At 45.7% G+C, this 18,004-nt stretch overlaps 1 protein-coding gene across 4 annotated transcripts in view; it reads left to right on the top strand.

The window, feature by feature from the left end:
- Window positions 1–18,004, top strand: part of UBA7 (ubiquitin like modifier activating enzyme 7) — a 912,980-nt gene that overhangs the window by 342,612 nt on the left and 552,364 nt on the right. For all 4 annotated transcript variants that reach the window (XM_069206847.1, XM_069206846.1, XM_069206844.1 and 1 more), the window contains one exon: window positions 11,622–11,817. In XM_069206847.1, the coding sequence (XP_069062948.1) occupies window positions 11,622–11,817 (196 nt within the window). The remainder of the gene's footprint in view (window positions 1–11,621; window positions 11,818–18,004) is intronic.

Genomic DNA, 18,004 nt, shown 5'->3' with positions numbered 1-18,004 from the left:
TCAATAACTATTGTAATCGGTAATCAATACCCTTCTAATAAATCAATATAGCACATCAGAAATCAATAACAGTTGGTATTTCGGCGCACCATGACCTTTCAGTCATGAATAACCACACCAGTTTATTAAAAGTTAGTGAATTTTATTTCCCTATATTAACAAAGCTAGCACGATATATATATGTCTCAAAACCAATTGATATATGTATATGAACATTACTAGCTGTCCATAACGGCGGAAGAAACGCAATCTACGTAAAATCTGAATAATGATACACTCTGTTATCGCAATGCAAATCACCAATATGACTAACTGTATTTGACTAATTGCATACATTCGGTCAGCATAACAAGATTTCAATTTAGCATGGTACATTGAATGGATACCTCGAGTAACCTCTAATTAGCATCGGCATGTGGGGCTTCATGCAAAACGAATTTAGTCAACACAAATTTGAAAAACTTCTAGCTAGGACCCTATCAAATAGCAGTTGGTACCTAAAAGGAAAAAAAACACAATGCATAATACATTTATCCTTTCATATTTACCAAATACAATCAGCATTCAAGAAAAGTCCTCGTCCTTCAGGTACCGGTTGATCAGCATGGGGCAAGTTTCAAGGGGGTAAAGTTAAGGGCAAGCTCCCTTGCGGCGGCAAGGAGAATGGGGCAAAGTTACTGCATGGGCAAGAAGGGGCAAATCAAAGTTAAAGTCTCTAGGGTGAGAATTCTTAAAGTCTCTTTCTCTCTGATAGAGAAAAGGGCATCAGGGTGTCGTCCAAAATGGAGTCTGGCATCAGGCTTCAAACTGGCATCGAGGAAAAAATGGCTGACTTCTCTTTGTCCGGTGGGTTTAAGTAAGAAACATTCCAAATTCTGCAGGGTCTTCCATTGGAGGGTTCATAGGTTGGCTTCAAATTGTCCAATGAAAATTGTCTTTTACTAGCGCTCATTTATGCATACACTGTCCTTGGAGCCTTGGAACACAAATTGTACCATGGTTTGCCAATTATTTTACTATCTGTACCTTCATTGTCCGCACCTGCAGAGACTGACCTTGTATCAAAGGGAATGAACCCGGCCTAGTATGAAAACTTGGAGATAAGTGTACCAGTCAGCTCTACTGGAAAAATACAACTTCAAGCAAGAATATATGTTTCATTAGTTCAAGGAAAAAAAACACGCAGTTAGAATTTGAAACCAGGCAACTAGGCCAAAGCCTGTACTAAATTTAAGCTAAGCAAAACAGTTTTCAAACAAGAAATCATGGCATATATTTGCGATTATTACGGATTACTACATTTTCAATACTTTATGATTAATAAAGCTCGTTTACAATGATGGCGAACTACCCCGAGGGCACAATTTCCCTCGTACATTATTTTCTTTACTAAAATCACACTTCATTATATATTTTGATTACACAATATGTATGAATATATGTCGGACCTTCCTTTTCTGCGTCATCACTACTCAAGATGGAAGAGACCCAGGGGCCTCCGCAAAGCACCCCTGGCTGATCAATGGCTGGAGGTTCTGAAAGACAGCTTTGCTTTTACTGCAGGGGCAAGGTGTCCCACCCTTGCCACCCCTACCACAGAGGCTTAGTGTAATGTAATGACTACTGTGACTCAGAGCCCCACGCTAAAAAAACTGAGCTGACATTTTAGGAGACGCCCCAGATGTCCCCTGCCTATTGACACACAACATGAGGAGAGGGAACCGAAGTTGCAACACCTCGCAACTGACCACCAATGGACTGGTTTTGGTTAATGCTTAGTATAGGCTTTATTGTTGGTTATACACCTGCACTGAGACTCGAACGCCAGTACGCCACCCTACAGTGATGCACTGAGCTTCATATGTCCCACACCACTGCAGCTACATACTGTTCAGCTCGCGGGATTGGCAATTGTGTACCGAAGTGCTCTTATACAGACAGTGATGTATTTGTCTGTAACCACGAAAACCTAATAAAAATATTTTTAAAAACTTTATTTTCATTTTACAACAGGAATACAAAAACATGCATGCATACAGAATTACATTTTTCGGCAGTGCATGGAGTTTAAATTGCCACGGGCGAACAAAAGAATGCTTTCTGCTTCGAAATGTTTTGCCGCGGCTTTTTTTGGTTCATGGTCTGGCTAAGTAACAGGCGCTTGCCACCAATCCACGGGTTGTTTTAGTTCAAGCTTAATCGAAGTCTGAATGCCCTGTGGGACGAGTAGCTGATGGCATCAGGTCCCGGGTACAAACCGGCAGTGTTTTCTGTGAAAGGACGCCCTGTTGGCTGCAGCCAGTAGCGCAGGCGAGCTCGTGCGTCGTGTCCAGCGTGATTTCCCGCCAGCCTTTCCTCGGTAGGCAGGAATCATGGAGAATGAACAGGCCGCAGTGTCTCCGTACCCCTCGGCCAGCAGTCAGATGTTTAGAATTGAGGGGAAGGCCTGTTTCATGAGGCTGTGCTCTGTTCTCCGGGTTATGAGAGGGCGATACAACCAATGAGTGGAATGTGCAGCTCGTGAATCTAATCTCTGATAACTCGGGAAAATTCCCCGGCACTCTGTCTGCCCCTACAGATGTACCAGGCAGGCTGAAAATATGACTGGCCTGAGGCCCCTTACTAAAGACTAGCTTTGCGTGACTGGCCTTAGGCACACGGAAGGAAACATCCTCGATTCTACTTCAACCCTCCCTCGTGGCAGCCTTTACCTAACTCTCAAGGTCAAACTCAGTCAGGAAATAGATCCATGCACCATCATTAAAGTGTCCCCCATTAGTGAATTAGATAAGTTTAAAAAGTTGCTCATGTTTGCAAATACAGTCAGTTTTTAAATTACAAAGACACACTGTGTACCTGTTTTGCTGGGTACGGAAGAGTAAGTAAAATTGAACTTGCTGCAGGCAACGTTTGTATTAATATCAAGAAAATCAATAGTAAAAAAACATAAACCGGCCTAGCAGACCGTAATAAAACAGGCCCACAAACAGCCAAAAAAATGTCCTACTGTCAGACCAGTCCCTCGGGCACTGCCTGATAATCCTATATGCCAGCCTGACCCTGTAAATCACCCCCCCCCCCCCCCTGCAGCACGTGACCTCACGAAAAAACCCAACATATCTAGTGTTTTATTGCTGCACTTTTTGCAGAGCGGGTCCCATCCGGTTCCACATTGGTTGCAAACAATCTCTTAAAATCCCGCGCTCACTGTGCTCACGTGTCCCAGTCCCACATGGTGACCCTGATAACCTGCTCCCCTCTGCCACGTGCCCCCGCCGTATATGATCTTGCTACCGTGCCCATCTGTCCTCTGTTAATGCTAACACGATCCCTCTGGTGTACCACTCTGTCTCCTCCTGTCCCTGATAAGGTATCCGCCACCATCTGTTCGTGCAGAAGTGCCTCCCCTCTGTCCGTGTATCCTGCTGACATCCCTCTCTGCGCTGACGTGACCGCACCCCACCCCCCATCCCCTCTACCCCCTCCACGATCTCTAATTCTGCTCCATATCCCAGCAACGAAATTACTCCCATTATTTGGCCTAATTTCCTGATAATGTGACATCATCCTCTGCCTTGTGCCTCTGCCAACTTGTGCCTCTTTCATCACTAGTTCTTACTAAGGAGCCCCCTCCTCTCTGGTCCACTTTACAGGCCCTTCCCCATCCCCTTGCTAACCTTCAAACACATCCTTGACCGTAGATACCAGGCCAGCATTGTCGGAGCCAATATAGGTCGAGCTTGCACTTTGAGATCTGATTAAAACATTTTAAAAATCCCACTACACTGAAAAAGCTCCAAACTTATTAATTTCCTTATAGAAATTATTTAAAAGATAAACCATTTAATATGCGATTCAGTGTACTTTTTAGATGTAAATAGTGCCGATTGCATTGCAGTGGTACACAAAATATCCAATATCATGAGGGATGGATAATTCTCCATGGTGAAGCCAAAGCCGAATCTGTGTTTGTTTTATAGATCTGCCCACAATATGTTGTACTGTCAGCTGCGTGGTCTAGCCAGACCTAAGTAAAAAAATCTTCACTCTGAAGCAACTAAACTTGTTGGTGCAGTGAAACTGGTCATTGCAAAGACCAGATCAGCAGACTAAAAAACATTGGAAAGCCAATAGGTCCCACCAATGGGAGAGCTATTGGCTTTGCCACTGTCTTTTATCCCTGCTGTGCATCTGAGTGGCTGCTGTTCTGCATGGCTAAACCTTAGTGGTGTGGTGTAGAGCATAGTAGTGAAGAGTGGAGCAAAGTGGAGTGGCGTAGAGTGGAGCAGTGTACAGTAGAATGGCACAGAGTAGAGTGGCACAGAATGTATTAGAGTAGAGTGGCTTAAAGTGGCACTGTGTGGAGTAGAGTGACATAGAGTGGGCTGGTGTAGAGTGATGTGGAGTAGGGTGGCTTAGAGCTGAGTAGAGTGGCATACGGAGTAGAGTGGATTAGAGGCGAGTACATTGGCTTAAAGAGGAATAGAATGGGGTGGAGTAGAGTGCCATAGAGTGGCATTGTGTGCAGTGGAGTAGAGTGGCGTTGAGTGGTTTAGAGTGGCATGGAGTAGCATGTAGTACATGTGAGAAAGTAGCCTCTTTCTAGCCTTGTTACCCCCACTTTTGGCCTGTTTGTGAGTGTATGTCAGGGTGTTTGTCACTGTTTTCACTGTCTCACTGGGATCCTGATAGCCAGGCCTCAGTGCTCATAGTGAAAACACTATGTTTTCAGTATGTTTGTTATGTGTCACTGGGATCGTGCTGGTCAGGACCCCAATGCTCATAGGTTTGTGGCCTATATGTATGTGTCACTGGGACCCTGTCACACAGGGCCCCAGTGCTCATAGGTGTGCATGTATATGTTCCCTGTGTGGTGCCTAACTGTTTCACTGAGGCTCTGCTAACCAGAACCTCAGTGGTTATGCTCTCTCATTACTTTCAAATTGTCACTAACAGGCTAGTGACCAATTTTACCAATTTACATTGGCTTACTGGAACACCCTTATAATTCCCTAGTATATGGTACTGAGGTACCCAGGGTATTGGGGTTCCAGGAGATCCCTATGGGCTGCAGCATTTCTTTTGCCACCCATAGGGAGCTCTGACAATTCTTACACAGGCCTGCCACTGCAGCCTGAGTGAAATAACGTCCACGTTATTTCACAGCCATTTTACACTGCATTTAAGTAACTTATAAGTCACCTATATGTCTAACCTTTACCTGGTAAAGGTTAGGTGCAAAGTTACTTAGTGTGAGGGCACCCTGGCACTAGCCAAGGTGCCCCCACATTGTTCAGAGCCAATTCCCTGAACTTTGTGAGTGCGGGGACACCATTACACGCGTGCACTACACATAGGTCACTACCTATATGTAGCTTCACAATGGTAACTCCGAATATGGCAATGTAACATGTCTATGATCATGGAATTGCCCCCTCTATGCCATCCTGGCATAGTTGGCACAATCCCATGATCCCAGTGGTCTGTAAGCACAGACCCTGGTACTGCCAAACTGCCCTTCCTGGGGTTTCACTGCAGCTGCTGCTGCCAACCCCTCAGACAGGCAGCTGCCCTCCTGGGGTCCAGCCAGGCCTGGCCCAGGATGGCAGAACAAAGAACTTCCTCTGAGAGAGGGTGTGACACCCTCTCCCTTTGGAAAATGGTGTGAAGGCAGGGGAGGAGTAGCCTCCCCCAGCCTCTGGAAATGCTTTCTTGGGCACAGATGTGCCCAATTCTGCATAAGCCAGTCTACACCGGTTCAGGGACCCCTTAGCCCCTGCTCTGGCGCGAAACTGGACAAAGGAAAGGGGAGTGACCACTCCCCTGACCTGCACCTCCCCTGGGAGGTGTCCAGAGCTCCTCCAGTGTGCTCCAGACCTCTGCCATCTTGGAAACAGAGGTGCTGCTGGCACACTGGACTGCTCTGAGTGGCCAGTGCCACCAGGTGACATCAGAGACTCCTGCTGATAGGCTCCTTCAGGTGTTAGTAGCCTATCCTCTCTCCTAGGTAGCCAAACCCTCTTTTCTGGCTATTTAGGGTCTCTGTCTCTGGGGAAACTTCAGATAACGAATGCAAGAGCTCATCCGAGTTCCTCTGCATCTCCCTCTTCACCTTCTGATAAGGAATCGACTGCTGACCACGCTGGAAGCCTGCAAACCTGCAACATAGTAGCAAAGACGACTACTGCAACTCTGTAACGCTGATCCTGCCGCCTTCTCGACTGATTTCCTGCTTGTGCATGCTGTGGGGGTAGTCTGCCTCCTCTCTGCACCAGAAGCTCCGAAGAAATCTCCCGTGGGTCGACGGAATCTTCCCCCTGCAACCGCAGGCACCAAAAAGCTGCATTACCGGTCCCTTGGGTCTCCTCTCAGCACGACGAGCGAGGTCCCTCGAATCCAGCAACTCTGTCCAAGTGATCCCCACAGTCCAGTGACTCTTCAGTCCAAGTTTGGTGGAGGTAAGTCCTTGCCTCACCTCGCTGGGCTGCCTTGCTGGGAACCGCGACTTTGCAGCTACTCCGGCTCCTGTGCACTTCCGGCGGAAATCCTTTGTGCACAGCCAAGCCTGGGTCCACGGCACTCTAACCTGCATTGCATGACTTTCTAAGTTGGTCTCCGGCGACGTGGGACTCCTTTGTGCAACTTCGGCGAGCACCGTTTCACGCATCCTCGTAGTGCCTGTTTCTGGCACTTCTCCGGGTGCTACCTGCTTCAGTGAGGGCTCCTTGTCTTGCTCGACGTCCCCTCTCTCGTCAGGTCCAATTTGCGACCTCCTGGTCCCTCTTGGGCCCCAGCAGCGTCCAAAAACGCCAAACGCACGATTTGCAGCTAGCAAGGCTTGTTGGCGTCCTTCCGGCGGGAAAACACTTCTGCACGACTCTCCAAGGCGAGAGGGATCCGTCCACCAAAGGGGAAGTTTCTAGCCCTTTTCGTTCCTGCAGAAACCTCAGCTTCTTCTGTCCAGTAGAAGCTTCTTTGCACCCGCAGCTGGCATTTCCTGGGCATTTGCCCATCTCCGACTTGCTTGTGACTTTTGGACTTGGTCCCCTTGTTCCACAGGTACCCTAGATTGGAAATCCACAGTTGTTGCATTGCTGGTTTGTGTCTTTCCTGCATTATTCCTCTAACACGACTTCTTTGTCCTTAGGGGAACTTTAGTGCACTTTGCACTCACTTTTCAGGGTCTTGGGGAGGGTTATTTTTCTAACTCTCACTATTTTCTAATAGTCCCAGCGACCCTCTACAAGGTCACATAGGTTTGGGGTCCATTCGTGGTTCGCATTCCACTTTTGGAGTATATGGTTTGTGTTGCCCCTATCCCTATGTTTCCCCATTGCATCCTATTGTAACTATACATTGTTTGCACTGTTTTCTAAGACTATACTGCATATTTTTGCTATTGTGTATATATATATCTTGTGTATATTTCCTGTCCTCTCACTGAGGGAACACTCTAAGATACTTTGGCATATTGTCATAAAAATAAAGTACCTTTATTTTTAGTATAACTGTGTATTGTGTTTTCTTATGATATTGTGCATATGACACTAAGTGGTACTGTAGTAGCTTCACACGTCTCCTAGTTCAGCCTAAGCTGCTCTGCTAAGCTACCATTATCTATCAGCCTAAGCTGCTAGACACCCTATACACTAATAAGGGATAACTGGGCCTGGTGCAAGGTGCAAGTACCCCTTGGTACTCACTACAAGCCAGTCCAGCCTCCTACAGTACATTTGTGGGTGTAAGTAACTGAAGTTTCAATAGAGACAGCAAATAGGGTGAAAGCAACATAAATAAGAAGGTATATGCCTGTGATAAAGGTAGGAAAGTAAATAGCATTGACACCCTTGTAAAATAAAAACAGTCCATTTAAAAAAGACAAGGAAGAACAAAGATGAGGAAGAACACATGTACTTGATCCATGCTCTAGGGGCGAGCTGTCATCGCCTGTGACCCCACCCCCTGAAAAATAAAAAAACATTGTTTATTATCGTTTTTATTTTTCATTTTTCACCTGTTGCTGCTGAGGGGGAGTTGGGGGGTGGGGCGTCGGTCCTCCACCATAGCAGCAGAGTCACCGCTACCTCTTTGACCTGCTTGTAGCCTTTGACACCATCACTTGCTCCTTCCAACATGCTCCATTAAAGATACCTCATTCTGAAATGGGTGCAAACTTTGTTTGAAGAATTTCCACATAGAGTTATCATGGGTAAAATCTATTTCTGCATCAGACAACTATTGACTGGAACTCCCTTCCCACCGCCCTTCGCAAAACCAAGGACCTCCTGGTCTTCAGAAAGAAGCTCAATACATGGTTTTTCGATCAGTGACCCTCCCTGCCCCCCCTGTTTCTCCCCCGCGCCTTGAGACCCTCACGAGTGAGTAGCACACTCTACACATTTTTTGATTGATTGATTGATTGATTGAATAATTCATGACCTGGATGGCAGTTCTATCCCTGCCATAAACTATGGTTTTCAGTTGAAACTGCATTACAAGTTAGCAGGTGTTACTGCACCTAGAATTGTTGGGTTCATTAAAACATGGGCACAGTTCCACCTTCTAAAAGTTGGTGGAATATGTGCCTTGTAACTGGCCTAGTTACGGCTTAAAACATGATTAAATAGGTGTGATAAGGCGTCAATCTGTGTGTAAATGCCCATTCCAAAAATTAATCATTGCCTGGTAATGGTGAAATAATTCTGCAAGTAACTTTGGGTATTAGTAATTACGAATTTGTAGTTTAGTAATGATAAAAGCTATAGACCTGCTTGGTTCATTGGATATTTATGTGAGATGCCTTAGTTCTGATCCATTAATTATGAAACATTGTAATAATGGCAGTATTCATGTCATATTTATTGGGAAACGGATATGTTAAAGCCAACAGGCCTTTATCGGTGTAGTGTTTACTGTACTGTTAAAGCTTTGAGACAAAGTATTTTGCTGCATTGCGGATCACAGATTACCGTTATAGGCAAAAAATGAAGTGTTGGTTACTACCTTTGAAAAACCCTTGATGTAGAAGATTGTGTGTAGTGCAAAGGGTCAGCCCTCTTCAGCCTTTGCCTCTATTGCCCCATGGTTGATGGCATTTCGTCTGAGCACATGTGCATATCTGAAAATGAATGCACTTCAGTGCCAAAGCCGGTGAACAATTCCTTTAGATTGCCATTTCCTACTTTAATTAAGATCCTTTTCATTTCCTCCCTTCTCAGTTTTTATTTTTTTTATTTTTTTTAGAGCAACGGGCAGTTTCCCAGTCAGTGCTGCCTGGGAAACAATCAGAGCACTTGCCACGCAGGATGAGTTGGACTGACCATTAAATGAGCAGCAAGCTCATTTAATTGTCAGTACAACTCATCCTGCGTGGCAAGTGCATCAAAATTGGGCGGCCATCTTGGAATGGTATTGCCCTTATTGTATCATCGTTTTGCCCTTCCAAGATCACCATCACGTTCAGAACCAAACTGTCAGCTATTATAGCTTGACAATGAAACACGATGCACAATACCATACCAAGATGGTCGCTAAGTGTGATGTTTACTCTGTATTTGTCAAGGACTAGACAGCTTTGAATCCACTTGATCCAAACCCCTTTTTGCCTTCACAAATGTGGCTGTTATACAGCTAAACACTATAGATAGCTCGTAGAGAGAATAAGGATAGGAAAGAAAGAGAAACATAACTTTGTCAGCATCTCTGTCGATGTTGGTGTTCATAGACCTCCTCCTCAGCATTTCTCAAGATAAGTGTGTACAGCCTTCTTCAGAGACTTTCCTGATGAAGATGTTCGGAAACCCTCCACATAGTGAAGTGACATTTGCAGGGTAAGAACATACTGTGAAGAACTCAAACCTTAGATACCCAGGAGACAAAGGACATAGGATGTGTACTATAGAAATTATGTTAGCACAGCAGTGAACCAGTTGGGGAGTCACTTACCAATATTTCCCGCCAGTAGTGCTCTGATTGTTGTCTAAGACCAGGACACATTCCCAACACCAGGCAACAGCCACTAATACGAGGGCCAATACATGTAGGGGAAGGAAGCAGAAACAAAGCTTCCTTCTCCTTCTTGGACAGCTTTCCTTCATATCCAAGATGGGGGAACAGAACCGAGGCATCAAGTAAGGGAAAAACAATAAAAACCTGAGGAATAAAAGGCAGAAGGAAAAAAAATAGAAACGACAGGGAAACACCTTAGCAAAGTACACGGTTTGCAGGCAATGAGTAACTGAATTACATGCCTTCTTGTGCACGTGGACCATCTCTGATGCAGAAGTAGAAGTCACGTGTCAGGAACTCCTGTCCGAGCAGTGATACACTAGATGGCTGGTGTATCGCCTTCAGCTCCATCTTCAGGTTCTCCATAATCTCATTGGTCTCTGTTTGTGTGATAAGGCTCAACCATTCCAATTCCTGACAGTGCGATCTTGGAATGATATTGTGCAGTTTATTATTGTTTTACAGTTCCAAGTTGACGAAACCTTCCTTCTAAGCAACTTGGTCCCTTTTAAACTTTAAACAGTGATACACTATGCACAATCCCAATCCAAGATGGCTGATGGTATGTATAATGTCGTTTTACTTATTTTTATAGTATGCCTATCATCTTTAGACATATTTCTCTTTTTTTCTACTTCTGTTGTTTTTTTAATTTATTTTGCATAGGCTTCTGCAGTTTGGGTTAATTATGCAGTGAGTGCGTCAATTGGTCAGTCCATGGATGAATGGATGCATGAATGCAAAGATTAGTGACAGACTGCGTGCATGATGAGTTACTGAACACCTAAAGACAACAGTGATTGAAGAGGCACTGTTGGTTATGAACCAGACTTATCGGGACTGACAATGCTTGTTGTTTGTATTCTCTCGCTGCAATCCTGCAATGGTGTCCCCTTGTACTGTATTCTTATGTATCTCCCCCTCTGTGTCTGATAGCAGGGACCTCTTTGCCCTGTTTTACTGCTGATTTGCTGCTATAGACAAATAGTGCTTCTGGGTACTGTGAGGGACTGCGAAATATTGGAATATTTTATTATTTCATTGTCAGAGTTATCTATGAAAAGTATGAATTGTAACCAATATAGTAAAACAAAAATAGATCCGTAAAGGAAACCGAGATCAGAAGAGAATGTGAACAGGGGCCTCAGAGTCTCTCATATCTCACAGATGTTCGTTGGCCTTGGCCTGAATGCCCTCCCCCTTTAAAGGGCAAGACCCCCACCCTTGCATTGCAGGGACCTGCGTTACGCCCCTAGATCCTCCCCACTCAGTTAACTCCTCACTCACCCTTCACCTCACTTTCCACCACAAGAGCTTGCTTGCTCCGTTTCCCGTCTTGGTGCAATATGGGTCTGGTGTGCGTAGGTTTTTTGCCAGAGATCCTTTTAGTTCCCAGTTTCACCCTATTCCCACTTCCTCTGGGTAGCTTGTCCCACAGTATCCTATTTCACTGATGATAGAAACCCTTCTGTACTAGGTTTTTGTCAATGTGTACCCTCTGCCTCTTTCTTCCTACCCCTTCACAATACATTATACTACAGTGATGTGTTCCATTTTGCCGGCCCCTACAGTAGATCATCTTCAACAGTTTCCCTTTTCTCATCTGGTGGCAGGAACCCTGATTTTCTTGCACGGATCCTCAGGAAACCGAGTGCCCAGTCTTCGGAGATCCTGACGTCCATCCATAGCCACCTGGTGAAAGAGAAGCCAACGTCATGGGAGGACTGTGTGGCATGGGCCCGTCGTCGCTGGCAGCTCCAGTACCACAACACCATCTGCCAGCTGCTGCACAACTTTCCTGCAGATCAGGTGATAACTACAGGCACAGTTCATGCTTATGTCCTGGTACATAGTTCTGAAATGGATTACAAAAGTTCTTCTACTTACCATATTCATTATATGTGAGGGTGACCAGCCACTTAGAGCAGATGTTAGAAATGGGGTTTCTGGTTGGCTAGGGTATGCACCTCAGCCAGACAGAGCCCACCACTCTAGTCAGGGCAAGTTAGTTACACACCAAGGATAACCTGTGCTCACCCCTTGGTAGCTTGGCACAGAGCAGCCAGGCTTATCCCCATAAGTATGTGTAAAGCATTTGTGCAACACACTCACATCAGTGACACAATAAATACACCACAAAAGAGACTCCACACTGGATTATATCAAAATATGTCTTATAGTATAAATAAATTACATAGACCATAACAACATAAATTGTAAACATTGCACATCTCATGTCACCGCTGAATGGTACTTGCTATTCTGGACATGCAAGAGGCAACACAATAGACAGCATGCTATCAGAGCATCGAATATTGTAGTAGTACAGCCCATACTGCACTGCCAGCCTATGTGCATGAAACATACTGTTTGCACACATCCTGCAATAATTGTGTCCATACTCATTGCCCTGATGCCCCCAAGAGTCTAATTTTCACAAGCATTAGAGTACATAATACAGCTGATAAGGGGAAGAAAGGCTCATAATTCACCAATTAGCACTAGCAATACAGAAATCACAAGGGACCACCATAAGGGCATAGGAGACAGCCCTCCTACTACACGTCATGTAGTACTCAGGGATTCCATGAATGGTATAGGAGCACCTACACTCCTTCCAGTTGTCTTATGGTAACCCAGCTTCGTGAAATGTGACAGGTCTCTTGGTAACCCCCAGGGGCCTCTGCCGAGGGCCTCAACCAAGAGGAATGCAGCGTGTTGTAGCATCCCCCACCAGGTACGGCCCAATGGGGGACTGCACACACAATATAGGCTGGAGCGGGGGACCCTCATGGGCCCTCCCTGAAGCAGGGCTGTAGGGTGCGGCTGCCTCCAAGCACGGAGTACAGCTCTGAAAGTGGGCCAGCTACTGGGGATCACTGCAGCCTATGGGGCACGTAAAGCCCGGCTGTGCCTCCCACCAAAGGAGCTCTTTTTCTTCCCAAGCCTTCATTTCTCCTGGGCAGAATGCTGCTGCGCTCCTTTTAGGGAGAATGCAGTCCGGCTCCCTGGCAGCAATCACTGTAGTAGGCTCCTCTTTCTGGCGAGAGCAGCGACAGTGTTGGTGTAGTCGGGCCACCTGGTTGAAATCTGCGTGCCCTGCAGGGTGATGCACTAGTCTGTTCGGGTGGCTCCTAGCAATAGCAGCTTCCTCCTGCCACTCTCGGGATTCACAGAAAAAGGGCAGCACACCGGGCTTCAGCAGCCTCCTGAGCAACTCTCTGATCCCCTTGAGGCAAAGTGCTCCCTTCCCATTCAAGGGGCGCTAAGGCCCAATGAACACAGTCTTCAGGTGCAATAATAATTAAATGAGAACACGTCAATCCTGCAATAAGTACTCTGCAATGATACAGCGCCCCTTTATGATGACTCGGGCTCCAGGGGGAAATGAAGCACTCACCATAAGCTGAAACTATCTCAAGGGATGTCACAAAACACAGCACTTTCCATGCACTGAGGGTCAAAGAGCACTATAGTGGTAGGGCCAGGGGCAGCACCCCACACACTCCATGCGATGGGCCCCTGGGAGAAGACTGGTAGTAGAACACTTGTAGTGGCAGGAGTGGTTAGGCAGACCAGCACAACAAAATGCATGATCCCAGTCCTGATAGCACTACAGCGACTTGGCAGTCCAATGTCAGGGTACAGCTAGCAGCAGGGCAACATGCAGAAAAGCCACCCAGTAAGTCCTTTAGGCCACCCAGCAGCAAAAGGTGGCAGGGCAAGTACAGAAGAGCAGTCCAGATGAGTCCTTCAGATAGTGGTTCGGTCCCAATTCCAAAAGTGCTCTGAAAATGTGGGGCAAGAGCCCCTGTACTTATACTCAAAATGTTTTTTATGTGGAGGTAACTTGAAAAAACCCTTAGAAGTGCATAACACTCTCTTTAACCGCAGCCCAGACATCAGTAGGGGGTGATTAGCCCATTGTGTGAGGTGAGTACACAGCCTATTCACATGTAAGGTGTGAACCACCCTCCCTCTCCCCAGCCCAGGAAGACTATCAGTATGCATGTGCCTCTTCTGTTGCACCCAACCACACCTGTGTGAAGGCTGTTTGGGAAGAATGCACCAAGTGGAGTTGCCGCTATGCCCTAGACATGGATTGGCGTCAGGCTGCATGGAACTACAGTTATAAGCACAGAGAAATGCCCTCATTCTAAAAGTGGCATTTCTAAAATAGTAATGAAAAATCTACCAACACCAGTAAGCATGATTTTTCACTACCATTCCAAACATATCAAACATGCCCACTCTACTCCTCACAGATCAGAAATTACCACTCAGGCATATAAGGGAATTTCCAATATAAACCTATGAGGGGAGCAGCACTCACACTAGTGAAAAACTGAATAGGCTATTTGTCACTACTAGGGCATGTAATACATAAAAATATATGTCCTACCTTTTACATTCACTGCACCTTGCCCACAGGGCTAATTGGGCCAACCTCAGGAGTGACATAGGTGTAGAAAAAAGGGAGTTTAGGGCTTGGCAAGTAGCTTTTATTGCCAAGTCAATGAGGCAGTAAATTGTGCATGTAGGCATTGCAGTGGCAAGACTGAGACAAGTTTGAAAAGCTACTTCTATGGGTGGTGCAGTCAGCGCTGCAAGCGCACTATTTGCATTTAATTTACATGCTCTGGGTACATGGTATACTGTGTTGCAAGGGACTTAAAGGTAAATTAAATATGCCAAACTGGTGTAAGCCAATCATACCAGTTTTCGTGGAGAGGGCACATTCACTTTAGCACTGTTTAGCAGTGTAAAGTGCCCAGAGGCCAACAAAAAGAGGATCAGAAATATAGGAGAAGAAAGGCAAAACGTGTGGGGATAACCCTGCAGAAAGGGCCATTTCCAACAGAAGGCATTATATAAAACAAGCATTTAAAAATGCAATTGGTTTCAGTTTGTCCATCCCTCTTTCCAAAAGCTGGGCACGGACAAGCATTTGTCCTAGGTCTTGGAGAGAGATTTGGCCAAGCCTGTACCCCAGTGCACATGCTGCATATATTCACTTACATTGTTTTGCCTTTGCTCAGAGACTTCTTGAAAATAAATGTCTCCAAAATAACACCCATTCACATTTCTCATTTGCTGCTACTTCCTGCTGCATGCCAATTTTTGTATGAAACAAATCTATGCTGCCGTTGTCCATATGATACCCATGTTGTCTGCTGGAGAATCTGAGTAAAAATCTTTTCTCAGTACAAAATCCACCAATTTTGGTTTTGAATTAAATTGCTAGAGATTGGTTGCCCTCATGTGAAGAGTATAACTAAAAGATTAAGTTAATATAATGAGGGCAACAGGAACGAAATAAGGGCAATGACTGATAGTTGGCCTTTATTGAAGCTTGATGTAAAATAATTTGTTTGATTTACAAAGTAGCAGGTAAAGAAAGCACTGTAGTTCTGCTGACAGATTACAGATTAATGTGTGCACCAGTTTGCTCTGGTATATAGTCTTATTAGGTGTGCCCACTGCTGTTAGGGACCATGCATCCAAATACTTAAAGTAATAAACTCTGTCCAACTAATGCACTAACCTTTTGCCAGTCTTTGTGTAACTGCAAGCAAAGTTGGTTTGCCATTGGAGACTTCCAGGAGGGTGTCAAACTCAGCACCCCCTATGAAGGATCCTGGTGGTCAATGGGATGCTTGGTGCCCTCTTTCAGGGGCATCCATGGGGGCACATTAAATATGTGACTCTGTCAAGTGGGCACCAGTAACATTATTCCACAAGGCTTCTTTGCCCATGCACTTGCATCTGTAAAATGGTGAGGGTAGACTGGCAAAACATTCCTTCATTTGCATGGGGCAACACCCCTGTGCAAATCTGGGAATGCCTCCTTCTCATCTTGTGAGGATGTAATGTGTGTCTGCACAACGTATGTTGCAGAAGGATTATGCAAGTGTCTGTAGAAGTGCCACATGAATACAAAAAACAGGTGAAAATGGACCTGGCGCTCCTGAGGTACTTCCGTAATCTATCCCTTGACCTTTGCTGCTGCTCTGATAATATTGTATAAAAATAGTTTTTCTATGAGTCATTTTGGCAAAATAGCACGGCCACGTGTTCCATCCCCTGTTCTTTTTGGACTGTTGCAGAGTGTTGAAGTAAAGCGGCTCGCGGTGTTGAAGGGGGCGGGTGGGGCAGATGGAGCGCGCAGTGGGGGTGGCAGGGGAGAATATATCAATAAAATTGAATTAAAAAATAAACTTACCTTAAAGCCACGCCGCGTCCTGCTTCTCTGTTGGCTGCAGGCAGGCATAGGCTCCCAGCCTGCCCTGCAGCCAATCCTGGCGCTGCTTAGAGCAGCGTCAGGATTGGCTGGGAGCGCCCAGCCAGGGTGCTCCCAGGCAGACTGGGAGCCTGTGCAGGCTCTCTCCAGCCCAGCAAAACAGTTGCTAGGCTGGAGAGAGCCCTCTGCGCATGTGTGTTTGTCCGGCCTCAGACGGCCAGCCAAACACACGCTCTCTGACGGGGAGTGCTGAGTACTCCCCCTCACACTCGTCACCCCTGTGGAGGAGCCGCCCCTGTGTATGCTGCTTCTTTCATGGGGGTGTATCAGAGTTACATTTATAGACCTCTTGGTCCTTCATGCTCATCAAGGCAAGGCTATTTTTCATTTACTGTCCATTCAAGATGGGGCCAGGAAAACGGGGAGTTTATATATTGTACAACCTATGGTGACCGGAGAGCAGTCTATTCCACAAAAGCCATCACTCATTGTACCCGTGAACCAGCAGTTAATGAGAGACAGTGCTACAGAATTATACTGACGTCTTGACACTACAATAAATTCCACGTCACAGCACAGTCCCCTCTCCAAGAGGGCTGTCCCACACTTATCTCCACACCCATCCAACACAGGTGTCACCAATTGGGGTGGACTGAATTCATTTTTCCTGGTCCCACCTGAACTGAGAATAGTTATTGACATGGTGCTAAGGAATATCATTTGTGTTCCCTCGAAGTATGTACAGGATCTCTTCCTCAGGTACAGTCACCAAGGACACATGGTTCTTCCACAATTTTATCAGACCATACTTCTTGTGATGAAACCCACTGCTGTTTCACCTCTTGCTAATTGTCTAATTCTAACAACAGAAATGTAATAACTTCCTCAGCATCTATTCACCCTGTGAAGTTGCCGATAACTCGACAATTAGTAGCCTACTATACTGTGGGTTTATTTAAGGGTTTAGCCCCCCAACATATGCAGTGTGCCATTCTTTTAGATGGCTACGATTCCAAATGACCAGATGTAACATATGTTGAAAGAGCCTCACTAGTAGCATTATGAATATCCACATGGAGACTTTCAGCAGGAAGGAGTCCTGCAAATCTTGGTCACTCACTTCTAAAGACGTGGCTTGTTTTGTGACCATGCATTGCATTAAACATGCTACTGTTGCCTCCAATGCAATAGGCCATATTACCTGCTAGGATATCTCTGATGTGTGTCTAGTCTACAGTGACTTAGAAAGCGGCCCATTCTGGATAAGTGGCCCATTCTGGGTAACAGCATTTTCAAGAAAAGGAAACACAACATAGAAAATATGGTCGAGTTCAAACTGTTACTATATATATATGTTCGATGGCATGTGTAGCTGCAGATACACATGCTTTGCACATCTCGCCATCTAGTGTTGGGCTCGGAGTGTTACAAGTTGTTTTCCTTCGAAGAAGTCTTTTCGAGTCACGAGATCGAGGTACTCCTCCCCTTTCAGCTCCATTGCGCATGGGCGTCGACTCCATCTTAGATTGTTTTCTTTCCGCCATCAGGTTCGGACGTGTTCATTTTCGCTCTGCGTTTCGGATCGGAAAGATAGTTAGAATCTCGGAAAATTCGACGGTATTGTTTGCGTTCGGTATCGAGTTAGTTACAACAGATCGACACCGAATTTTGAAGAGCTCCGGTGGCCCTTCGGGGTTTTCGATCCCCGTCGGGGCCTGGTCGGCCCGACCACGTGTCTCTTCAAGGCTAATGGAA

Source organism: Pleurodeles waltl, chromosome 9 (assembly GCF_031143425.1).
Source record: "Pleurodeles waltl isolate 20211129_DDA chromosome 9, aPleWal1.hap1.20221129, whole genome shotgun sequence".
Lineage (NCBI taxonomy): Eukaryota > Metazoa > Chordata > Amphibia > Caudata > Salamandridae > Pleurodeles > Pleurodeles waltl.
The sequence above is the reverse complement of the archived record's forward strand: the minus strand, read 5'-3'. Positions and strand labels throughout refer to the sequence as shown.